At 34.4% G+C, this 26,437-nt stretch overlaps 1 protein-coding gene across 2 annotated transcripts; it reads right to left on the bottom strand.

The window, feature by feature from the left end:
- Window positions 1-16: 16 nt before the first annotated feature.
- Window positions 17-21,555, bottom strand: LOC130053460 (deleted in malignant brain tumors 1 protein-like). 2 transcript variants are annotated; one of them, XM_056160753.1, is made up of 8 exons: window positions 21,460-21,555; window positions 19,386-19,545; window positions 8,330-8,362; window positions 5,852-6,036; window positions 4,758-4,920; window positions 4,318-4,353; window positions 1,423-1,551; window positions 17-1,025 (listed from the first exon to the last, which is right to left on the bottom strand). In XM_056160753.1, exons 2-8 carry the CDS (start codon window positions 19,432-19,434, stop codon window positions 808-810), a joined length of 813 nt encoding a protein of 270 aa, XP_056016728.1. In that variant the 5' UTR covers window positions 19,435-19,545; window positions 21,460-21,555; the 3' UTR covers window positions 17-807. The 2 variants fall into 2 exon arrangements, with proteins under 2 accessions (XP_056016728.1, XP_056016727.1); XM_056160752.1 differs by lacking the exon at window positions 21,460-21,555 and adding an exon at window positions 19,644-20,036.
- Window positions 21,556-26,437: the final 4,882 nt, after the last annotated feature.

Below are 26,437 nucleotides of genomic sequence, written 5' to 3'. Positions count from 1 at the left end.
GAAAACAAGAAAAACAATTTGTATCATTTCTGTTTTTAATTCACTTAAATGTAACATCTCAATTGTCAATAACTTGGAGGTGTACCTCGTATTGAGTAAAGTTTAATAAAAAGTAAACATACATAGTACATCGTTATCTAATTCAACTTGTTAGGATAAAGTCGCAATGTGGATGAAAATTAAAACAGACATTAAAATATTATATTGGCGTTAACATTGGTATGAGAAAATAACTATAGTACATATTCTACAGCCGCACTTCCTTAATGCTGGGATACAAAGTTTTAACATTTCTTTATGACTTTTTCATTTTGCGCGATTCAAAACCAAAATATAATTTGGCATCAACACACCATAGAATTTGTTTAAAGGTCGTGATAGAAAAAAAAACCGACATTGTACACGTTTCGATCTTTGTTGACAATAAACCCACGTACATACTTTTCAAGTAAATATATATAAATACCTACAACCATTATAACACACGATCACAAACATGAAATCTTTCACAAAGATCATTTTCACTCGCTCCCTCTCTAAGTTACAATTTGTTCAAACATGAATATCGTGCAGTTTGAGAAATTGTGTCCAACATCTTCAGTTGAACATCACTTGAAATCTGATAGCCATGCTGTATTGAAACTGGTTTTTTTTTTTAAATGTATATATCGGATGTGCGATTACCACATGCTAAAAATACATCGAAGCATAACTGGATCGTTGATTGTGACGCGACAGGAAATATTTTTAAAATATCCGGAATACATGTGACGAACTTGACCACGTGACTGACAATATGGCGGTGTATTAACTGTGCCATGCGACTTTCTTGTCATCCTTTTTATCATCTTTGCCCTTGTTGTTGTCCTTGGCCCTCCCCTTTCGCCTGGACGCCATTTGCTCCTCTTCCTCCTCTCGCAAGGCTTTCAGCTTCCGTCGCTTTTCGTATGCATACACGCCAAAAAAACAACCCAAAAACACAGCGACACCTAGGCCAGCTCCTAGACCCATGTAGGCGCTCTTTTCTAAAAGTTTAAAGAATTGTCGGTAGGTATCTTAAATTATTTCATCATATGTTTTCCTAGATAACTGAATTACTGATTGTACATTTAGAATATGAGATTTCACCGTTTTCTCATTAACCAATATCGAGTACTACTGTGGTTTTATAAATTTTCGTGGGCTGTCATTATATTATGGTTTTGTTATTTAATACTCAATTCAATGGAGATCGTCTCTGAGACCAAAATTTGTGTTTCATTGATTTCTCGATTCTTTAGTGTGGTACAATCATAAAAACAACACAAGTTAATGGTCAACATAATTGGATCAATATATTGTGTTTATGTTAATAACGTCTACCATTGATATGGTTATGTTAAACCACAGTATGAATGAAGTTTTTCTGTGTTTAATACATACCCAATGAAATACCCCCACATTGTTGCTCATCACAATCTACGGAACACCCGCAGTCATCGAACCCATCACATCGATAGGCCAAGGTTATACAACGTTTGTTCGAACACGCAAACTGGTGAGACTTGCACTCTGATAAAAAAAAAAAAAAAAAAAGAAGTTTAAACAGGTGGTTATTTAAAATACAGGAAAGCGGAAGAAACTTGCAATGTAATAAAAAAAAAAATTGCAATGTATTAACACAAAGTAGCAATGTGTAAGATTCAATATGATACAAGTTTGTTGTTTGTTGGGGGTTTTTTTTATTCCGTGAAAAACAACATACGTTTTTCTTTCTTTCATTGTCAAGGGGAAAAGATCAACGATCAAAGATAATTCAAAAGAAATGTTGAAGATTTGTAATCTTGATCTGTTAAAAGATATCGAATGAGTTATCAAGTTTTAAGGGTTATGTTTCTTTAAACACAAAATCTTAAATCCGGGACACCCTTGGATTCCATACATGTTTGAAAACAAATTGTCGATGACTGTGGGAAAGACTTCTTAACGCGGCTCAAAATAGAAGTTATGAGCGAACCATGAACCAGTGCAAGGAATTAAAAACAAGAGGCCCACGGGCCTTAACGATCACCTGAGTATCATAGCCCACACAGGGAGCCTCATATTTGGATTTAAGCCTCAATGTTTTGTGCACGTATTTATTATCTTTCAAAATATGCATACAATTCCTATTCAATTACTGAAGAAGGAAAAAGTTTGAAGCATATAAATCATTTTGACACCGTCCAGAAAACCTAAACTCATGACCCATGGGACGTGAATTTAACAATTTAAGAAGAGGACATCACCACAAATATCAGAATCATGCATATAGTTTATCTCCCATAACTGTGAAAGTAGAGAAGAAAAAATAAGTATTTTGTACATTTTCATAAAGACCTGAACCCCTGACCCAGGAACCATGAATTTCAAGTAGGCAACTTAATGGATATCATAATCATGCATTTAGTTTTTCTCAAATAGATATGGGAGTAGAGAAGAAAATTTTCGAAAATTTAATACATTTTCACTATAGGGCGATGAATTTCACTATTCATTAAATAGAGAGCTTCATGGATATCATAATCATGTAGTTAGTTTTTCTCAAATATATATAGGAGTAGAGAAGAAGATTTTCTAAGATTCAATCCATTTTCACTATATGGTCATATCGACCCTGTCTTAGGGCTTCAACCGCTGCCCCGGGGGCCATGAATTTCACAATTTTGATAGAGGGCTTTGTGAACATAACCATACATTTAGTTTTTCTACCACATGTGTGGGACTCAGGTGACCTATTGCAATTGGTTGTCCTCGTGTGTTAACAATTGAACATTTTTAACTTCTTTTTGATAACTACCATTCCAATTCTTTTCAAATTTGGTATGAAGCATTTTCGGGACAAGGGGGACATACATGATACATTTCACGACTCCTACACCCCTGGGGTCTTAGGGGCGGGACAAAAACTGCCAAACATTGACCAATTTTCAAAAAATCTTCTTCTCTATAACCGCACATGTGTAAGAAAACTCAATGCATAGTGATGTAGAGCAGCAGTAAGACCTCTACCAAAATTGTAAATTTTATGATCCCCGGGTAGGGGTTCTGACCCCAGAGCGGGGCAGAACTTGATATATAGTGTTTATGTGTAAAACACTGGTGTAATTGATACTAAATTGAAACTAAATGGATATTTAAAAAGAGTAGGTAGTCCTGTACCAAAATTGTAAATTTGATAATTCCAGGGGTAAATGTTTGATATTAGGGTGGGGCCAAAATGGTCAGTTATTAAATGTGTGAACAATAAAAAAAATTTAACTTCTTGATAACTACCATTCCAATTCTTTTCAAATTTGATATGAAGCATCTTTGGAACAAGGGGGACATAAATTGTAAATTTCAGGACTCTTTGCACCTCTGGGGCCTTAGGGGCGGGGCAAAAACTTCCCAAAATTGACCAATTTTCAAAAATCTTCTCTACAACCGCACATGTGAAAGAAAAACTAAATGCATAGCGATGTTGAGCAGGAAGGCCTCTACCAAAATTGTAAATTTCATGATCCTCGGGGTAGAGGTTCTGACCCCAAGGTGGGGCCAAACTTAGTATATAGTGTTTATGTATGAAACACTTAAATAACATATTCTTTAGTGCTATTGATACTAAATTGAAACTAAATGGATATTCAGAAGGAGTAGGTATTCCTTTACCAAATTTCATGATCCTAGGGGGTAAGGGTTTGGTTTCAGGGTGGTGTCAACATTATTATAATGATTTGAAGGACCTCTTTAAGTTTGCTGACACAGTATAAAATTTAAATGCGTATTTGGGAATAGCAGAAAAGGATGTACAAAAATATGGTGAATTTCACAACCCAAGGTTTTGACTCTAGGATGGGTCCAAATTAGTCATATCTTTTAATGTTAATATATTACACCTATTATATTATGTAAAGCCTTTCGTCGGTGTACGTACTTTTGAGGGCAGTGAAGTTTTAAGAACACATTTTGTTTTATACTGTTTCTGAATATTAGAATTTAGCTTAGATATTCAGAACAGGAATTTTTTTCTAGATTGTATAGCCCTTGGGAGTAGTGATACTTTTGACGTACCCAGGTGACCGATAAGGGCTGTGGGCCTCTTGTTAAAAAAAATATGGCCTCTTTTTGGCATATTTGGCCCTGCCCATGAGGCCCTGGGGGTGGTAAAGCAATAAATTTCACACTTTATATTCCTCTTATCCTAGAGATGTTTCTGACGCACCAAAATGGTAACAATGGACCTAGTAGTTTTCAAGATGAAGTTAAAAATGTAAAATTGTTCTGAGTGACTCGCTTACTTTTATTAGCATTACTTACTTGGTATTGGGTCTGTTAATGTACTCATATCCGTTCCTAAATAATTCAAAATGAAAATAGAAATTAAGACAAAATAAGCTTGACCTGTGTGCATTCAGTTTCTTTTTTGCACTGTAAATTGCAAATCATGTGTATTAGAAAATACAAATGAAATATATAAATATATATAAACATAAAATCATGAGCTTTAATAATTTATGATCTAGCTATGTTGCTTCTTTTAGAAACCGTTAATCAATTATCAACTTCCACCAATACAACAATATCAAATGGAAACGAATTTCATGAAAGCAATATTTAATTTCGGCTTGATTTCATGCTTGCAAAATGCCATGCCAATAAGCGTTTAAGAGTTAAAGAATTGTCTTTCTTTTCATAGACACAAGGATAAGATGATTATCTTTCTTTTCATTGACGTAAGGGATAGATAATTTCAGGACCTGTGTACGCAGTGGTAAGCGTGGCTGTGAGGCCCGTGGTCGTGTCAGCACCATCAGCTTTGAACTGTATGTACATCCATCGCGCGGTAGCATTCAGCTCAGTATTAGTCTGGTCATCACAAGTGTTCAGAAGTTCATTGGCAGAATCAGACCCATCCGTTAACTGAAAGACATGTTAATTTTACATCAATTGTCGGACACGGTCAATAAAACAGCCAGACAACGGAAGCAGTTACAGCGCTGATGACGTTTTTGTAGCACGCTCTAAAGCTGTTATTTATGTAGAAAAATGTACCAGCAAAGTAAATAATTTATTTAAGCATTGCACCTTTGCAATAACATGTTATACAGTTATTGACTGGGTTCGAGGACAACAGCTGTTTTGTTTGACCCAAGGACGGATCTGTTGCCCGAAGCCGTAGGCTGTTGTCCGAAGCCGTAGGCTGTTGTCCGAAGCCGTAAGCTGTTGTCCGAGGACATAGTCTATAACTTTTTTGTTATGCACCTTCATTCTTTTGAATGCACATGGTTTGCTGACTTTGAACTTTTAACAGGGCAATGTGATTGTGTATATTTATCACGGTATCCACTAGTTAAAAAAAGCCATACTCAATATCCAATGTAATAATTATATTTTTCGTATTTCAGTTCTGCTTTTCATCTGATAATAGGATTACTATAAAGTGCCAAAAACATGCAGCAAAAGTGAAGCTCTTCTAGAACGGTTTACCTAGAAAATTACATCACTTGAAATATCATTTCAACTCATACCACTGTTTTTAATAAATATTGAAAACATAGGTATGAGCTGATATGATATGTTGGCTCTTTTATATCAGCGACATTTCATACAAATCTCTCTATGAGTGAAACATCCTCTAAAACAACATATACATGTAAACAAATAACAAATCAACCACAAGTGTTCGTGACGTAAATGTGTCACCGTAGCGGCGGGACTGTAGCTCTCCGGGGGGATTGGTGACCGTAGCGGCGGGATTGTAGCTCTCCGGGGGGATAGATCATTCCAATTGTTCCCCGTATCGAGAGTCACAGTCCTGAAGCTACAGTGACGGTATACCTTGTATACTTACAACTATATAATCCTCACAGGACCCGCTGGAAGACTTCTCTCCTTTAAAGTTGAGAACTATATTTACCAGATATTTATCTGGTGCTTTCACTACCCATATACAGTTAGCGTAAGGAGTATATGTACTTGTGGACGAGATATCCCGCGTCTCTCCAGCAGTCAACTCAATGTAGCCGCCACATCCTCCTGTTTCAGATAGGAAACGTGCAGTTAGTTACAGTATGGTAAATGTGTTAATTATTGAGATATAAAAAAAACGTGCACTTAGTTACAGTATGTTAAATGTGTTAATTATTGAGATAGAAAACGTGCACTTAGTTACAGTATGTTAAATGTGTTAATTATTGAGATAGAAAACGTGCAGTTAGTTACAGTATGTTAAATGTGGTAATTATTGAGATAAAAAAAAACGTACAGTTAGTTACAGTATGTTAAATGTGTTAATTATTGAGATAGAAAACGTGCAATTAGTTACAGTATGTTAAATGTGGTAATTATTGAGATAGAAACGTGCAGTTAGTTACAGTATGTTAAATGTGGTAATTATTGAGATTAAAAAAAACGTGCAGTTAGTTACAGTATGTTAAATGTGTTAATTATTGAGATAGAAACGTGCAGTTAGTTACAGTATGTTAAATGTGTTAATTATTGAGATAAAAAACGTGCAGTTAGTTACAGTATGTTAAATGTGTTAATTATTGAGATAGAAAACGTGCAGTTAGTTACAGTATGTTAAATGTGTTAATTATTGAGATAGAAAACGTGCAATTAGTTACAGTATGTTAAATGTGTTAATTATTGAGATAGAAAATGTGCAATTAGTTACAGTATGTTAAATGTGTTAATTATTGAGATAAAAAACGTGCACTTAGTTCCAGTATGTTAAATGTGTTAATTATTGAGATAGAAAACGTGCAATTAGTTACAGTATTTTAAATGTGTTAATTATTGAGATAGAAAACGTGCACTTAGTTGCCGGATGTTAAATGTGTTAATTATTGAGATAGAAAACGTGCACTTAGTTGCAGTATGTTAAATGTGTTAATTATTGAGATAGGAAACGTGCAGTTAGTTACAGTATGTTAAATGTGGTAATTATTGAGATAGAAACGTGCAGTTAGTTACAGTATGTTAAATGTGGTAATTATTGAGATAAAAAAAAAACGTGCAGTTAGTTACAGTATGTTAAATGTGTTAATTATTGAGATAGAAACGTGCAGTTAGTTACAGTATGTTAAATGTGTTAATTATTGAGATAAAAAACGTGCAGTTAGTTACAGTATGTTAAATGTGTTAATTATTGAGATAGAAAACGTGCACTTAGTTACAGTATGTTAAATGTGTTAATTATTGAGATAGAAAACGTGCAATTAGTTACAGTATGTTAAATGTGTTAATTATTGAGATAGAAAATGTGCAATTAGTTACAGTATGTTAAATGTGTTAATTATTGAGATAAAAAAAAAACGTGCAGTTAGTTACAGTATGTTAAATGTGTTAATTATTGAGATAGAAAACGTGCAATTAGTTACAGTATGTTAAATGTGTTAATTATTGAGATAGAAAATGTGCAATTAGTTACAGTATGTTAAATGTGGTAATTATTTAGATAGAAAACGTGCACTTAGTTCCAGTATGTTAAATGTGTTAATTATTGAGATAGAAAACGTGCAATTAGTTACAGTATTTTAAATGTGTTAATTATTGAGATAGAAAACGTGCACTTAGTTGCCGGATGTTAAATGTGTTAATTATTGAGATAGAAAACGTGCACTTAGTTGCAGTATGTTAAATGTGTTAATTATTGAGATTTAAAAACGTGCACTTTGTTACTGTATGTTAAATGTGTTAAAAAAACATTTACTTTAATTAATTACTTTATTGATAAAAATAACACGTTCGTAACATCAACAATAAATGAATAACTTATACTCTATATATATTTTTTAAGCATGCATTGATACACGTAGCTATTTAATAACAGGATACACATTTCTATTCGCATAGATCTTGCTTTTAAAATGTATATGTTTATATATTATTCGATATCAAAGTGTGTTCTGAGAGAGAGAGAGAGAGAGAGAGAGAGAGAGAGAGAGAGAGAGAGAGAGAGATTAGATGGATGGATATTTGTGTATGTATTAAATTTTGTTTGTAGTAAGAGTTCGCCTTATTTCCTTTCACAAAAGAATTAATTTCGGAAATGTGTGCTCATTGTATGTCTTCAAAATCTGTGCATCGGAAAACCCCTGTCAATTAGCAATTTAATCTGACATGAAATCGTTTATTCCTAATGCTTATCATTCTTTCTAAATGGTTGTAACGAAGGTTCTAAATTTATCCTTTATCTGATTTTTTTTAAGGTATTGTGGGCTTGATGCTGGAGACGGGAAAGTCGTTAAATGTGTTTGTATTGTGTGGATAGACGCAATTCCCCATTTATAATACCTATGTCAAGAGAAAATAAAAATAACCATACCTTTCACAAAGGACAAACACTCGAACAACACACCTAGAATGTAAAAAAAAAAAAAAAGAAGATGACTTAGACAACAAAAGAAAATATTATATATATTTTAAGCAATATATAGATAAAATGAAACGAATATCAATAAAAAGACTTTAAGAAGAAATCATATTCAGCTCAGATATGGTCACATGTTACATGTACATTAACAAACTAATAAACTGGAAATAAATGTACCTAATAAGCAGGAAAATGTTTGAAATATACATATATTATATTGAATCGAAACAGTAGATTCATTCATTCTTATTAAAACAGATTTCCATCGGTCTTATACTATAAATTAATTTACAGCTTTATACCGACACCTTGAATAAGTTCTCTTTGTCTCCAATATTCAATGTCATCATATAATAATGTCCTTTATTCCAATAACACATCGTCATATGTTCTTTCTGACCATTTAAACCCATGACCTGTTTATGAAAAACACTGACTACAAAGGTCCTTTATTGAGCGATAAAATTTTGAAATCCGCTTGACAATTTCATTACCGAGCGCAGACCTTGCTTTTGATATGTTCCTAATAAATTTGAATTTCGACAACAACTGGAGTACACTTTTGAAATCTTCGCAAATAATCAAAGAGCGTTCAGTACACCTAAACATTAGATTGTCATACATGTTATACGACAGCGTGTTTCTACACATGAATAGACTAACTACAAAACGCCATCCCTAAGTCAAATTTGCTTTTGACTCATCAGTCTAAAAAAATTAAATTATTGTCACTGACAAAGTTTATTGAAGGAACATCTGAGATCAATTTAAATAATGCTGAAAATCGCAAGAGAAAACTGGAGGTTATTACTTCCCTTTCTTGGTTCATTTAAATACAAAATAATAAGGATTATTGAAATGAATATAAGATAATCTCTTTTAACTGAGTGACAACCTACTATATATACAAATTGATGGAATACAACTTTGTACAAGTTGACTATAGAGATACCCATTAGTGGTATGAGCTACCAAATCATACCACTTCCTCTTCCTGTTTAAACCTCATTGAGTGGTAGCCATAAGCAGACAGCTTAGAAAATTACCCACCCAGCCCTCCCCTAATTCTTTGTTTATTTTCCTGTGGTTATCGTCATTTGCAATTTAACCTGCGCTCAGTATTATATTTTGCAGGTTATCCTTACTGGAGGAGGACATCAGAATACCTAACTGGTCTTCTGCCAGCAAGTGCGTGTAGCACAATTACATGCTATTCATGAGACTTTTATTTAATTAATTCTCCTTTATTCTACTATAACCAATATAAATACATACGTAATGTCGCAATTTAGTAGGGGGAGGAATTGGGGAGACAAGAAGGTAACAATGTCTCTCCCCATCTGCATCAAAGCGGTTGGTTTCACTTAATGCTTGGGGTCCGATGCAGTCAGAGCTAGGTCCCCCTCTACCTCTATAAAAAGGAGGAGAGGCTACAAGCCTGTTGGAATTGAAACTGAACGGTGACTTATACGGGTAGCAAGCGAGAGAGAGGGTGAAAAAACTGGGTCTTGTATACCTGGCCACCAGGCGTGGTTTGTAATTTAAGACATGGGGTGGTTCCATGATAAGCCTGGGTCCCTTCTGGCACTCGCATCAAAGCGGGGCCACTAGTTTTGCCCACCGTTCATTGGTATACTAGTTGTCTCCCTAGATTCCTACAAAAATTGTGCGGCCATTCTTATCCACTACTAGTGTAATATAGTTTGATTGAACAATAAAAGGTTAAATACAACTTGGTGTTGTCACTGTGATTCAGTGCCTAATTTGGATAACATTGTGAGCGATGTTGGCTCAGCTACATGCTACAATTGACTTGTTCATCTTCCATGAATCATGTTTCGCTGTATACATTTCTATAAGGACATGTATGGATTGGTGTGCTCGTTACAATATTTTATTTCATAACACAATTACAATTTTCTGGGACACGATTACATCAGAGTATTTTCTTTTAAAGCATTCATAATTCATTAATTCGATTTTTTTATTAAATCAATGATAAAATATCATTTTCAAAATCGATGCAAAATGGGTTTTTTGTGTGTGCTCCTACCAAGAAGTGACCCCACAACAACGCTACTCACCTCCTTTTAGTATCAAAAGTAAACACGTTCTCTTTCATACGTGGTTTTGTTAATTTCGTATTAAAAGGAAAGTTGAATTTTTCATGGACAAATAAGATTTTTAGTTATGAATGGTTGAAAAGATAAGGAGATGACAACTACAGATTATGTTTAGCTGTACTTTATCGTTAGCAGATTCAGCCCCCTCCCCCCCTCCCTCACTAATATTGTCCTTTTTTTTAGAATAGTAATTCGACCAAAAATGCGCGTCTTATTTTGTCAGAACCCAGTAGCTTCTGGCGGCTTCGCCCCTGGTCCCCACCAGGGTTTCCCTCTGGACCCACCGGGGGGGGGGGGGGGGGGGGGGCTTGAACAAAGCCTTCATACCCCGGCCTTTTACTATGCCCCTGTTCAGAAATTTATGGATCCGCCTCTGTTTAAAATATTATGATAACGACTTATCGAATTTTCCATCGATTACATGATGTCAAAACTGATCATTGTCAATTACCTACTTTAGATGATCCATTACAATCGATTCCGTTTGTCCTACCCCAGATCCTAAAATAAATCTGCATACGACCTAGTTCTAGGCCGATCCATTACAGAGAGAATTATACTCATTTAGGAGAAAAAGTTGTAAATTTAATTGGTTTCCTTAAAGAAGTACTAAACAGAAAGTGAAGATGTCTGTCAGTATAAATTTGCTGAGATAAAAATTACATAAGTCTATACGAGTCCTGTCCTCCAACAGAATTGATCCGTTTACCTAGGTAACACAACAAAGAATATTCATACTACATGTACTGTTCACGTTCTTGCATATTTACGTTCATTTTATATCATTATAGAGGGATTTTGTTTATGCATCAAAGGTTTAATTTCCAGTGATCAAATGTTTATTAAAGCGAATGCCAATACACATGCAAATACTTCCATACTAACAATTGCTTTCCTCTGTGTATCGGATGTCAATAGATAGCACTAAATAATTGTAAAAATCTCCATTTAATTATTGAGCGAAAATTCTCCAAAAATAATGCAGACGTGAAACAACCATAGGAATCTAATCAATATTTAAATGAAAACGAAACTGATCTATTAAAACTGTGACCTTGAAATCTGATGATCACGAGCCGTAATATAAGGACATTGGCAAAGAGACGTTAATGAACGAAGATCGATTTTTGTTCAGTTTTTGTGATAATAGACAAAATATAACAAACAAAAGCCGAACTGCTAAAGCACATCATTTCGCCACAGGTTTGAGCAAATAAACCTAGAAATGTTTCATCTGTAAAGTGTGCATCCTGAATTATTGATAGGAATAGGAACAAAGCTCTGTTATGCCACACACTTAAGATACAGGAGGACGCAGAGCCGCATCGCTCACCTGAGGCACTTTGTGCATGTAGAGATCTGTACCCATGAGTATGGGTATAATAATAATGTATGCTTAACATCCCCTATAGTGGGGAGGTTGTTTTTCTTAAACAAACTTGAATTTACAGTACATAGGGATGCTTGCATATTGATTTGACAATTTTTACTCTTGTGAGTATTGAAAGGAATGTTATAAAGATTCTATATTCCAATATAAAGCTTTAAACCCTTAATGTGACAGGATTCTTGGATGAACTTGAATGTACATTATGCTTGCATAATTGAGAAGATATATTTTTAAATCCTACATACACCTATTTAAACTTTAAACCCTACAGTCCCGTGTCATTGTTTCAGCAAATTTTAATATACACCACAGAACATATTAATTTGTCTCTGTTCTTGTTTTAAATGTAAAGTTTTAAACGCTTAATGTGGCTGAACAATGCATATCCGAGTCATGTTTTTAACAAACTTGGATACATAGTACATTTGTTGTATATGACGAAGCTTCCCAGCACTTATTCATTTCAAAATACAAAATGACTGAAGAAATAGAGACAGATATTAATTCCATCAGCAAAGCTTTTAACGCGAATGCCGAAGAAATCATACAAACGAATTCAAGTAAACCTGTACACAGTTGTTGTTTTTGTTTTGTTTTTTATACAGAAAGATTCTTCAAGTGGTACAGAAATTTAGAATACCAGAAGATGAAAGAAAGCATACTTAGGACGGTTTTTTTTCCCTAGAACATTAATGTAAAACGTTCAAACGGAAGCTATGTATTGGAATATACTTGCTGATGCAAAAGCTTAACAAACATGTACAAGTTTTAAAACAGGAGTTTAAATAGCTTTCACGTTTTATAGTAATAACCGGGGAAATATACACAGACGTTAGGGTACTTTGTTCTAGCGCATACGTATCAATGCAAAACGATCAAGGAACAAACACAAAGACATCGTGTAGTTCCGGCAAACAACACACAAATAGACAAAACATAGTTCCGTCAAACGACACATATACAGACAAAATGCAGTCCCGAAACGAAAAACACATGGACAAAACATAGTTCCAGCAAACACTACACACATAGACAAAGTTTCGGCAAACAAACACAAACACAGACAAAACATACCACTATAACGCGGTAGTTTCTGTAAATAACACGCATAGACAAAACGCAATTTGTTATTCTTATAACTAATTGTGCAACCCTGTATAAATAAAGGATATTATTATCATTATTATTAGTTCTGGCAAACAACACGCACATAGAAAAATGCAGTTCCGGTAAACATTTGTTATCACAGAAGATCGAGGAGAACATACAAAGGAGTGAAAATAATGCTTCGTATTGGTACATAATTATCAATCTCAAATCCGCTTAGAAAATGTGGATCAGAATAAGGACAACGTTTGTTCTTGAAAACCTGGAGTTTGTAAAATGACTAAGTGAAATATAAGACCAAGAGAAAGGCAAATTGGAACGAGAACGAGGCGAAAACACTGCTTAACGTGAAATGAGCGGGGAACAGAAACATTTATCGGAAAATGTGCTCTAACGCACACTTATTGGTGAGAAAATACCGAAGAAAACACATAGCAATTAGGAACATTATTTGTTCTAGTACATACTTAATAATGCATAATGATTGAGTAAAAAGCAGCATGTCAAAGTCGTAATGTTGAGGCCATCTTCAAACTCAAAGAGATCAAAGAAAACATACACGTGTACCGGAATTTGAACACAGCTTTGCTCTAGCAAACGTATTCTTAACACAAAAAGAGCCAGGAAAACAGCGAAACGCCATGATCGCACCCACTGCAATTAATTATCTAACGAAGAAGTTTATTAAAACTACATGTATGCAAATGACCTAATTTTTGTATTGACATCTACCATTTTGTGCAACACGTGGTCATTATTATACGTATTATAAATCATTATGCTGTTTTTATATACTTTTGGACAATGACGAGTGGGTACGGGAACAATGTTTCTATAGAATTTGGGGAGATATAAGAGAATCTGGGGAGATATAGGAGAACATCGGTGAAAAAGAAAAGCATAACGACATAAAATATTAAACACATCAATTTCGTAATTCAAAACAAAATTCTTGTTATTCATCACCACTCATTACACTAACTGTTTTCTTGATATAAGGACAGAGATCGGTCAGGGTATAGCTTAAAATTGAGGGACCTTGATGCCCGCGCCAAACACCGCCGATATAAAGGTGAAAGACGCGGGTATTTCGAACGAGGCCTTGAAAAAATGGATTTGCAATGTTCAGCGGGCTTTGGCACGATAAATAATCTTCACTGCTACGGCTTAGAGCTCCAGGCATGGGTTAAAATATGTGGAGACGTCGCAATATGAGTAAAAGATTTTCGAGAGGATTGTAAAACAACAAACAAAGCAATTAAAAAGACAGATATTTCTAAAATTAGACGTACAAATGAAGTTTATACAGAAATATAAACAATTTCATCTTGTTTGAATATCCTATCTTGCCTGAATATATTCTGTATATGGCTTACCACAAGTAATGATTTTTTTTAAAAATAGGTTAAACTATTATTATCTGCAAAGACTTCATTGAACTAATCTTTCTATTCACTAAACTGCAATAGTTCCTCAATATTTTTAAAAAGAAATTGAATATGTTTGTGTGATAAAGAATATTCTTTTATCTAACGAGTGGAGGCTGTATTGACCATAGAGCTTAAGAGGTGGATTAAAATGGACAAATCCTTTTTAGCCCAGCAGTTAGTGAAGGAAAACACGTGAGAGTTTACTACGTGTTGTGGATACATACAACATTTAGTGTAATCTTACGGGACGGTGGTCAACTTCCCGTAACAATGCGCAGTGTTTAAAATCGTATTTACTTAACGTTTTGTAAACACCTATGACAGATCAAGCTTCCTCTGAAGAAACATTTAGGAAGTCGGACCAGTGTTATTGTGGTTTTAGGTTTACTTAATGTGTTAAAGGATACACAAAGCATAAAATGCATTCTTTAAAAATCTAGTTCACCTCATAAGTGTACCATTACTGTCTGTTTGGTAAAAAATATTCTCTACATGAGAATATGAAGGTGGAACTTAATTTTGAATTCAGTAGTAAAACTATGGTTATGGGCTTTTAAACTTAAAATTTCAGATAAGGATAATAATAACTAAATACTTATAAATATGTATATTTATGTTTCTAAGATTAAGTTTCCTTAATTAACTTCGTTTTCGATGTTGAAATGGGCTCAACCCTAAACAATGGTATTAAGGCAAATACTACATTTTCCAGAACTAGATATAGTTTTAAGACCTGGTCAAAACTAGCTATCCAAAATTGAGAATAACGGTATTTTGGAGTCAAATCTACAGTTCAGATTGTCTATGTCTCTCAACTGATTCGATACGCGAGAGCGTGTTCTGCGTATGATAATTTTTTTTAGATTAAGGCAAGCTCTGACAAATAAGTCAATGTTACAGGAGTTTCAAAGTCTCGTTTGAAGTCAGCATTCCACAAATTTTGTGGTCGTTATAATGGTCTTATTCTAGAATGAAATCTATCGTTGGGTCGAATGCTGTCTGGTGTGTTTCATATCAATTATCAGACCGTTCCTTACACACCGATTTTGACTAGTACAGATTACTCTGTTTATCTGATCAAGATAGAGGACCCACGGCGGGTGTAACCGGTCAACAGGGGATCCTTACTCCGACTAGGCACCTGACCCCACCTCTGGTGTGTCCAGGACTCCGTGCACGTGTTTGCCCCGGTACTCTTAATGTTGTAGTCTTTATCGATTTTATTAGATTTATCACCGTTTGTTATCTTCACTTTTCATTGTAAACGGTAGATTAGAATCGTGCATCATTTAGAACTGATAACTCTATGATTTTAGAGCTGAAATCTGTAGTTTAAATTCGTAAACAATAGTTTATCACTGAAGCTATAATTCTAAACTCATACTCAGTTGAATACCAATTAGTTTTGAGATCTTACTCAATTACAGTTAGAATTATAAACTGTACTCACAATTTTAAGCGTAACATTGAAGAGAAGACTACAGTTGTTTATCTACAGTTCTCTGCAAATGTTAAAACTTACTAAACCGAGTTTTACTTGTAAATTTTAATGTTGGACTATCCAATACGATTTACCGGTAACGCTGAAAACCGAAGTGTCGTGTACCAAAGCTATAACTCAGATAACGAAACAGGAGTTTCAGCAAGGAAATCAGGATTTCCTAATTAATGTGCCGTGCACAAAAATAAGTTTATTATAAGTGAAAAGGATGCTTGGACTGTATGTCATAAAATGAATGTGTTGTTCAGTTCTTCTTGAGCTGTTGCCACCTACATATTCATAATATTTTCATTGTATTCTACGAAAACAAAAATTACCCTTGATATGTACATACTGTATGTTACATACACACTTTTCTGACATTTCTTAAATATCATCAAAAATGTAATGAAGAGCAGTCTTTTACAAGAACATTTTATGCTGTGGTTTTTTCACAATTGCAATACATTGTTCTACAATGAGAAAGAGCCTTCTTTCATTTTTAATTTAATCTCTCTGAAAATACATGTCTTTCTCCAATTCAGAGTCAACAGCGATAAATGAGTCCGCATCGGATTTAAGTTGCACCGAAATGAAATATACAGTAATATTTTCTTAGTCCGTCAATCCAAACTTGAGCTTGTATTTAATGACACTGGGATGTGAAATAACAGTTTTCCGTCCAATTTACATTGGCGAATAGATGTACTTTTCCACAACTCCACTAAGACGTATCGCGTGCTAAGAAGAGCAGATCGATCGCGATATACGCTCTCATCCGGTAATTGTAAACATTAATTAACATGCGCGGATCTAGAGGGAGGAGATCAGGGAGTCCGGACCCTCCCCCTGGAATTTACAAAGTATATGTCATCATGATTTATGAAAAATAATGAGTTTTTACTTTTGTGTGCTAAGTAATGAGGACAGAACCAAATCACAATATTATCATGAAGTGTTCTCAAAGTAGTGTATACTGGTGCGATTTGTTTGATATCCTCCTTTCATTTACATTGGTAAACATAATTACCGGTGATTGGTGTAACAATCTTATTCATACTCGATGTTTAACCGAGGGTTAAAATTCGATGTATCAATATTTACACCTTTCACTTTTTTGCCAACAGCAATCTGGACGGTGTAAACCTTTGACTGGCGGCATTACATATGCTACTACATTATCATAAAGTAGTTACACATCGAACATCATTAGAAATTGACCCTAAAAGAATACAACAATTGATCAGGCAGGGAATCCGTAGATTATTTCAATCTTGAAAGTTTCTTTGGCTTAATCAGCACGTAGCAAGGGAATGGAGGGAAAGGGGGCTGTCCTCGCCTACAATTTTTTGGACAATATACTTTTCCCGTTATATATTTTTAAAAACTATTTTTTATGTATCAAAGACTGTAATGTATCGTATGCAAAATTTGATAAGCAGACTGTTTGGTTTCTCACTTTTTTTGCGGCAATAAACGAAAGGTAGTGGAAATGTATGTTTGAACCATGTACTGAAGGACCCCCCCCCCCCCCCTCTTTCCCTGAATTAAGATTTTGACCTTTGGAATGCATCTTGCATTGTACATTTGTCTTTACATTTTTATGCTGTGTTGAAAGGGTTGGGTTTTTTTTTCATTCAATTTTATTTTTTGTTGTCAAACGTTCAAACCCCTGTGAAAAAAACCCTGGATCAGCGCGTAAAGAAGGAAGGCACATTTCGTTTCCCTATCTTTATAGCCCTAAGCTAACCATTATATGTTGTATTGTTAAAATTTTCATTGGGCTCAAAATGCTCTTAAAAATTTGCATTACATTCGAGAAGAAAGTAATGCCTGTTAAAATGTATTTCTCTCTCTCTCTCTCTCTCTCTCTAAACTTTTTATTTATCATATCTATTACATTTGAATTATTAGTTAAATTTGAAATAGATCTAAAATACACCTTGTAATGTATTTAACGATCTACCTATATAATAGACCTATATCACTGGTGTTTGTATTAAGAACATCCTTCTTGTACCTGGTGTAAGTAGCTTACAGAAATTTACTCACAAGAACAATTAAAATCAAATTTTGAGGGGGAAACACTGTAAAAAAAAAAAAAAAAAAAAAAAAAAAAAGGTGTTTATTGGTGCAAAATATTTAAATAACAATTTCTATGGCTTTGACAAGGCGTCTTTTCAGGCTATATAAATTGGTCGATGTAAGAAATGCATTCTTATCGTACATTTTCTTTTAGAGTTAATATTTTCACATTAAATCGTTAGTGCTAGATCAAATACTCAGTGTTTATATTGCATTTGCTATGACACGGGGTTTATCGTTTGATAGTTTTTGTGACTTTTGACAAGTTAAGCGTCATTGCTTAAAATTTATTTCCGATTTACTTTTCAATGATTTCTACTGTAAAAACCTCATTCCTTTCAAGCGATGCACTCAATGCATTTTTTTTCCCAACCAATTGTGTAATAAAATATTGACGTTGCCCTTAGAAATCTACACGATTAATCATTCTGATGGGTTTGAAATTCTCTATAGATTATTGTCATCGACTGGTAAAGTTTACAATATCTATAATCGGCGTTGTATCGCCTTCTTTGCAGTCATTATAAGGATCCCATTTTCCTAAAGACTTTTAATTGTGAGAATTGGCAGTTCAAAAACGCATGTTTGAAAGAGAGTTTATCCTCCATATCACTGAAAATCGATCGGACGAATGAACTTTCAAATCAGAAGGGCACAGAAACTCGTTAAATAATTTATGTATATGATTTAAAGCCGTATTTTGATTCGAAATTGCCCACTTCTTTAAAGATCATATGCCATTTACCTACTAGTGATTAAATAAAGACCCCTTTGGACTGAGAAAATTGATATTTCTCTCTGTCTTTTCCGTAAAATGGATTGTCAAAGTCCAGAACAGAAAAAGATTATTCTTCACATTTCACCGACCCGGTTTGGACTAAAGGTTGTTTATCCAACTACGGGATCAATATATTAGAATGGATACCATTTACATACGCATTAACACAATACACATTCGGTGGTCGGAAATGAATTCTTGTGTCAATACAACTAGAAAAGAATTACGGCTCGCTGTAGCGGAATAGGACAACAGATTACGTCAAATTTGGGAGTCTGGGATACCACGTCGAAAGTGTCGTAAATATTTTATGATGAGATGACAAAATCTAATGTGCCGGCATTACGTTCTAAACAATTATTATCAAAATCCGTAATAAGACTGTTAAAGTGTGGTAGAGAAGGAATCCAAATCAATTTTTTAGTTCCCAAATTATTATAAAACGCAACGTCTTTTTTTCCCCTCTTTGGATGATCTTTCAGACAGCGATAAACCACATATATCGCCTGGTAATAATATAAAAAGATATTGACCTGTCACTGAACTTTGTTAATCCAACACGGAAATCTTTTGTAAATAAATAAAAGAAAAAAAAAAAGATAGTTACATACTTACCCACACATATAAGAATTTTCCATATAATTCCAAAACCAGAATTCCACATATCTAAACTACCGTTCTTCTCCCAGTAATCCTCATGATTATAAAGCCGAGGTTGATATAATTAAATCCCTCAGATTAACATCTCTACTCTTCTGTTTAAATCCTCTACAGCCTGAAAAACAATGTCAGAAAATATTTTGGTCATTAGATACGAGTATCACGAATTAAGTCTTCATATCAACGTATAAGCCATGTCACTCTTCGGCTTACAATGCTATACTCCATTGCGCATGATCAGTTCTAGTCAAAAGTATGTACTGCAGCGTGTAAAGGTTTTTACTTATCGATGTATATTGCCTCTGACGTGTATTTAGATGTTGGTTTGTCCTTATTTATGTGAACAGACTATGGGGGTCAATTAAATGTTCTATTGAATAAATTGGATAATTCTACGTCCGATTTTAATCTTCTTAACCCGCTGTTCAATACCAGGTCACATAAAGACATAAATGTACCTTTAGTAAAAAAAAAAAAAATTGTTATGAATTCTTCATATTTCAGAATAGTGGGCAATTAAATCGCTATTATATAATGCGAAAGAAAACTTCCATTTAAATCCTTGTTATAATATACACTCTTATCAGATTTTCTCCAATGATTAGGTATCTATGTGCTCCAATTACTCATTGCTTTGTAAATTTGGTGTTTGTGTATCAAATCACCAAACCTCGATTCACGACGTTATTTAAAATTTTCATCTTTGGTAATTTATTGAAATGGAAATTGAATTTTGACAATCGTATATTGCTTGTTTAAACATAGCTGAACTAATACTGTATAGGGGTGCAATCTTGAGAAGGTAGACAGGGCGGCTTGAATGGTTATGTAACACTACAAGACCGTGTTAATTTTCTGTTCCAGTATTGAAAGATACCGGTCTATTCTGTTAAATACATGTAATTGAGTTCTGTAGATATAATATAATACCAAATCACCGCAACATAAAAAACATTTCTTTTTTAATTTTTTTTGTTAATCCACAGGGTGTTTAACCAAAACATCTGCAGAATTATCTAATTTCTGTGTTCCTTACGTTGAAACTTAAATCTTATTCCTAATTAAAAGAGATGGGGAGAAATTTGTAAACATTTCAGGGAAACAGAATAAACAACTATTTTGATTTATTTGAAATATTCAGGCAAAAATAAATATGTGACCATTAAAGGTGATACAAAAATAGATTCAAATGGACTATCAAAAGGCAAAACTAAAAAAGCTATGAAAAACGCTATACTTCAAATTAACCGTTAATATAAGATTATTAATTGCATTTATACTCTGAAATAGCAGATTTTAGTATTTTGTTTAATTCTGACTATGCGCAACTTTGACCCTGACAATGCCTTTTTTCTGGAAGGTCAAAGTTAAAGTTATGTGTAAGATGATAGCCAAAGGCCAAGGTCAATTAATTTGCTAGAATAGGACTATTAAGTCGTGTTAAAACAAATATTTTTGTTGTTTGGTGCGACACATGATGCGACATAATTTAAGCAGGCAAAATTACACTGTCCTTCCGGTCCAGTACATGATAGTTTTTAGTGCTCCAGTATATTTAGTCAAAAACTCGAATAGGTCTACTTAATTGACCCAACTTTAAGGATGTCAAGGGTCAATACATACGATGCTATTGTGCACCTAGGGGCTTTGACTTGACCGTTGGTATTTTTTAACCAGGAGCCAATGCAACCTTAACACAAAACAAGGGCTACAACTCTGACCTCGCCTTCTGCTGTTTTAAAGTTATACTGACTCCCGGTTACCCCCCCCCCCCCCCCCTCCCCCAATGCAAGTTCCGGTTCCTGTGGTTAGAAGTACCTCATCGCGCAATTATCGGGTTACACGCTTAGTCACTCTGGGTTGAAATGTCTGATATCAAAGTTACCGTTCCGGTACTGTCATTCAATATTTTTGAAAACTATAAAAGGGCAAGTTATGAAGTATTTACAAACTTTATTCTTGATTTAACAAAAGCATACCATTTGTTGAAAGGTTCAAAACAAAGAAAGTAGATTTTCCATTATCTTACCTTTAAAATGAAGTCTCTGTTCTTGCTGTGTTTCCAGTACGTGTTGCTAGATTCTGCAGTTGCTTGCTGTATGTCCAGTACGTGTTGCTAGATTCTGCAGTTGCTTGCTGTGTGTCCAATAGCTGTTGCTAGAATCTGTTGTCCCTGGATTCAAGTATCTGCCGCCTGTCTCCTTTAATCGGCGTTGTCGACTTCCTCATCAAAATCGGTTTCAAAGTAAACTGTCCAAGATTTTATACCATCTGTCAACAATTGATGTTGATGAGAACCACTTTTTTAGCCTTTGGGCTGATTGCTATCCTCTATAAATAACTAAAGCATAAAATCAAATGTATTGGCAATTTCTAATGTATATTGGCTCTGATGATTTTTTTTCCCCGCATGGTGAATTAGTATCGGTCTACCTCGATAATGTAACCTTTCCATCCCCCCTTACCATCTTGTTCTCTGATTCAATTTACCTGCTTTTTTTTTTTTTTTTTTTTTTTTTTTTTGACGATTAACGTCGTGAAGGTCTTTATCATATTTTAACCTCCTGAAAAGCAATCATCGTCCTCATGAATTCCGGCTAGAATCGATAAAGACGTCCAAATGAAGTTTTAATGACTTCGTCTCCTTGTAAGAAGTTTGCAGTCAGCTAAAATTTCCAATAAAATTGCCAACACTCCAACATCTATCTGGCTTATAGTGTATTTTACGTAGAAAACTAACAATAGGCTTAATTGATTTATGGCGGGCAGTGAGAAAGAATAATGAATTTTAATGTAATACAATGTAATTCCTGCATCCAAGCGGCAGAATAAATCAGGTGTATAGTATTTCATTAAAATCTTAAATATTAATGCCATCAATCGTCTCCACTTATTGCTTTTCAAAAATTCCTGAACGTTTACAAACAACTTATATATAACCCTTCAGATGTAACATCACAAATCAAAGACGGCATGGTAGATGAACTACAATGGATAAGCGCGGTGTGCTATTAGAGAGATCTGTATTTTAATCAGATTGGGTCAAACTAAACACTTTTGATATAAACTCAAGAACATTTTTAAAGGATACTTGTACACACAGAACATTGATGCATCGGTTGATATTTCGTAACAAAATAAGGGACTTGTACATTTTTTTGTGATGTTCAGAAGTTGAAATATATCACCTCTCCCTATGTAAGTCCATGTATTTATATTTCCAATGTCTTTGCCTTCGATATTTTTACCAATTTCAATGATAGCCATTTCCTCATGAATGTGAACAATGTGCGTATGAATCTTGCTAAATTTAACGTCTGGGAATATTCCGAGCGAAAAGAAAGTAAAATGTAAATATAAAAAATAATAAATTTTGATTTTGAAAAATACACGAGGGTGTGAACTGCAACGCTTCACGCCTGCGTACTTTGAATGAGACGTTTTAAATGCGCGTCATGAAGTATGCTGGCGTTCTGCATCATGATTTTCACGGTAGCAGATTGGTGATCTGTAGAGATCTGTGTTTAAGCGTAGACATATTTTTAATAAATGGACAAATGAAAATAACTTACAAATGGCAAGATCTGTCATGTTATAAAATCATGATACTTATTTGATTAAAGCATCCCCTTTCTATTTCAACTTTTTTTTTTAATGAAATGCATGTATTTCATATATTTCCGAGAACCCAGTGTCTTGATCAAGTATTTCTACCGTTTTCAATTTCAAAACCTGACAGAATTCAAATTTCAATGAATATTCCTGTGAAGTTATAGTTATCGCTCTATCTACTTATACTGCGATTCCATTAATACATATAGTATATATATTCATTATAAAAACTTCAATACGATATGAAGTGAGGCGGTCACATGATAAAATCCCGTGATGACCGAAGATTTGATTTACGGACCGTTCCCCTTCATATCCAAATGAAATTCTTAAAAGTTACATAAGCCATTTTAAAACCTGACACTACTAGGTCTAACACCGCACAGAATGACGATAGACCCGGTGACTCAGAAATAAACTTAGAAAGTGAGAACACCTCGATTATTCAGTTTAATGTTATATCATTAAATACATGCAAGAAAATGTGATTGGATATGTACATTTTATTAAAAAACATATATCAATTATCGTCAACGTGCGGCATCCAACATGTTGACATGCAACTTAATTATTAGTACAATGTATGTTGACATGCAGTTTATTTATGTCAACATGCTCCTTGTTTATGTCGGCATGCAACTTCATTAGACCAACATACAACTTCCTTATTCAAAATTAAATTGCATGTCAACATGAATAAGTTGCTTGTCAACATAACCGTCTTAAATGTCGAAATAATGTATAGCTACTAGTAACCAGCTGTTAGAAACTGGCTACTTAAAGTAAGACAAGTTCGCTGCTAGTAGTCAGCTACTTAAAGTAAGACAAGTTAGCTGCTAGTAGTCAGCTACTTAAAGTAAGACAAGTTAGCTGCTAGTAGTCAGCTACTTAAAGTAAGAAACGTTAGCTGCTAGTAGTCAGCTACTTAAAGTAAGACAAGTTCGCTGCTAGTAGCCAGCTACTTAAAGTAAGAAACGTTAGCTGCTAGTAGTCAGCTACTTAAAGTAAGACAAGTTCGCTGCTAGTAGCCAGCTACTTAAAGTAAGAAACGTTAGCTGCTAGTAGTCAGCTACTTAAAGTAAGACAAGTTCGCTGCTAGTAGCCAGCTACTTAAAGTAAGAAACGTTAGCTGCTAGTAGTCAGCTACTTAAAGTAAGACAAGTTCGCTGCTAGTAGCCAGCTACTTAAAGTAAGAAACGTTAGCTGCTAGTAGCCAGCTACTTAAAGTAAGAAAAGTTAGCTGCTAGTTGTCAGCTACTTAAAGTAAGAAACGTTAGCTGCTAGTAGCCAGCTACTTAAAGTAAGAAACGTTAGCTGCTAGTAGCCAGCTACTTAAAGTAAGAAAAGTTAGCTGCTAGTTGTCAGCTACTTAAAGTAAGAAACGTTAGCTGCTAGTAGTCAGCTACTTAAAGTAAGAAAAGTTAGCTGCTAGTAGTAGTTAGCTACTTAAAGTAAGAAAAGTTAGCTGCTAGTAGCCAGCTACTTAAAGTAAGAAAAGTTAGCTACTAGTAGTCAGCTACTTAAAGTAAGAAAAGTTAGCTGCTAGTAGTCAGCTACTTAAAGTAAGAAAAGTTAGCTGCTAGTAGTCAGCTACTTAAAGTAAGAAAAGTTAGCTGCTAGTAGTCAGCTACTTAAAGTAAGAAAAGTTAGCTGAGAAAAGTTAGCTGCTAGTAGCCAGCTACTTCAAGTAAGAAAAGTTAGCTGCTAGTAGCCAGCTACTTAAAGTAAGAAAAGTTAGCTGCTAGTAGCCAGCTACTTAAAGTAAGAAAATTTAGCTGCTAGTAGCCAGCTACTTAAAGTAAGAAAAATTGCTAGTAGTCAGCTACTTAAAGTAAGAAAAGTTAGCTGCTAGTAGCCAGCTACTTAAAGTAAGAAAAGCTAGCTGCTAGTAGTCAGCTACTTAAAGTAAGAAAAGTTAGCTGCTAGTAGTCAGCTACTTAAAGTAAGAAAAGTTAGCTGCTAGTAGTCAGCTACTTAAAGTAAGAAAAGTTAGCTGCTAGTAGCCAGCTACTTAAAGTAAGAAAAGTTAGCTACTAGTAACAAGCTACTTAAAGTAAGAAAAGTTAGCTGCTAGTAGCCAGCTACTTAAAGTAAGAAACGTTAGCTACTAGTAGCCAGCTACTTAACGTAAGAAAAGTTAGCTACTAGTAGCCAGCTACTTAACGTAAGAAAAGTTAGCTACTAGTAGTCAACTACTTAAAGTAAGAAAAGTTAGCTACTAGTAGTCAGCTACTGAAAGTAAGAAAAGTTAGCTGCTAGTAGCCAGCTACTTAAAGTAAGAAAAGTTAGCTACTAGTAGCCAGCTACTTCAAGTAAGAAAAGTTAGCTGCTAGTAGCCAGCTACTTAAAGTAAGAAAAGTTAGCTACTAGTAGCCAGCTACTTAACGTAAGAAAAGTTAGCTACTAGTAGCCAACTACTTAACGTAAGAAAAGTTAGCTACTAGTAGTCAGCTACTTAAAGTAAGAAAAGTTAGCTACTAGTAGTCAGCTACTGAAAGTAAGAAAAGTTAGCTGCTAGTAGCCAGCTACTTAAAGTAAGAAAAGTTAGCTACTAGTAGCCAGCTACTTCAAGTAAGAAAAGTTAGCTGCTAGTAGCCAGCTACTTAAAGTAAGAAAAGTTAGCTACTAGTAGCCAGCTACTTAAAGTAAGAAAAGTTAGCTACTAGAAGCCAGCTACTTAAAGTAAGAAACGTTAGCTACTAGTAGTCAGCTACTTAACGTAAGAAAAGTTAGCTATTAGTAGCCAGCTACTTAACGTAAGAAAAGTTAGCTGCTAGTAGCCAGCTACTTAAAGAAACAAAAGTTAGCTACTAGTTGCCAGCTACTTAAAGTAAGAAAAGTTAGCTGCTAGTAGCCAGCTACTTAAAGTAAGAAAAGTTAGCTACTAGTATCCAACTACTTAAAGTAAGAAAAGTTAGCTACTATTTGTCAGTAATATACATCCAAATCACTACATGCGCAGACATCATTGAACATGTTAAATTGATTAAAGTGACATATAGGTCCGTTGGGTCGGGTGTAAAATTATATCATGTATCTTACTTAAATATAGAATTTGTATTACACATGTCACTATAATAAAAGATTTACTTACTTACTTACAAGCTATAAAGGTTATACCGTGATTACCGATAGCAAGCTACAAGAGACACTGTAAAGTTTACACGAGTTTGAATATAATTTTCTACCAGGTTTATTTAGATGGCGAGGAGGCATATTAACTTCCAAACTCCATGCTTAATTTTCCTCAGTTACTTACATTGTAACCTTTGCAATGCAAAATACGAATATACTTTTCCAGCTGACTTTTTCCTTTGGAAATTGAATTCAGACCTTCATACATTGAATCCCGTGGGGATCCGGGTTAGAATAGGTCCTCAGTGCCCCTCGCTTGT

Source organism: Ostrea edulis, chromosome 3, assembly GCF_947568905.1.
Source record: "Ostrea edulis chromosome 3, xbOstEdul1.1, whole genome shotgun sequence".
Lineage (NCBI taxonomy): Eukaryota > Metazoa > Mollusca > Bivalvia > Ostreida > Ostreidae > Ostrea > Ostrea edulis.
The sequence above is the reverse complement of the archived record's forward strand: the minus strand, read 5'-3'. Positions and strand labels throughout refer to the sequence as shown.

Excerpts from the sequence above, each read along its gene's own strand:
- LOC130053460 (XM_056160753.1), bottom strand. The coding sequence starts at position 19,434 with ATGTGGAATTCTGGTTTTGGAATTATATGGAAAATTCTTATATGTGTG. Across the intron at positions 6,037-8,329 it reads GTGTTTGTCCTTTGTGAAAG|GAGGATGTGGCGGCTACATT; the intron begins GTATGGTTATTT and ends TATCTGAAACAG. Across the intron at positions 4,354-4,757 it reads GCTTACCACTGCGTACACAG|GAACGGATATGAGTACATTA; the intron begins GTCCTGAAATTA and ends TGAATTATTTAG.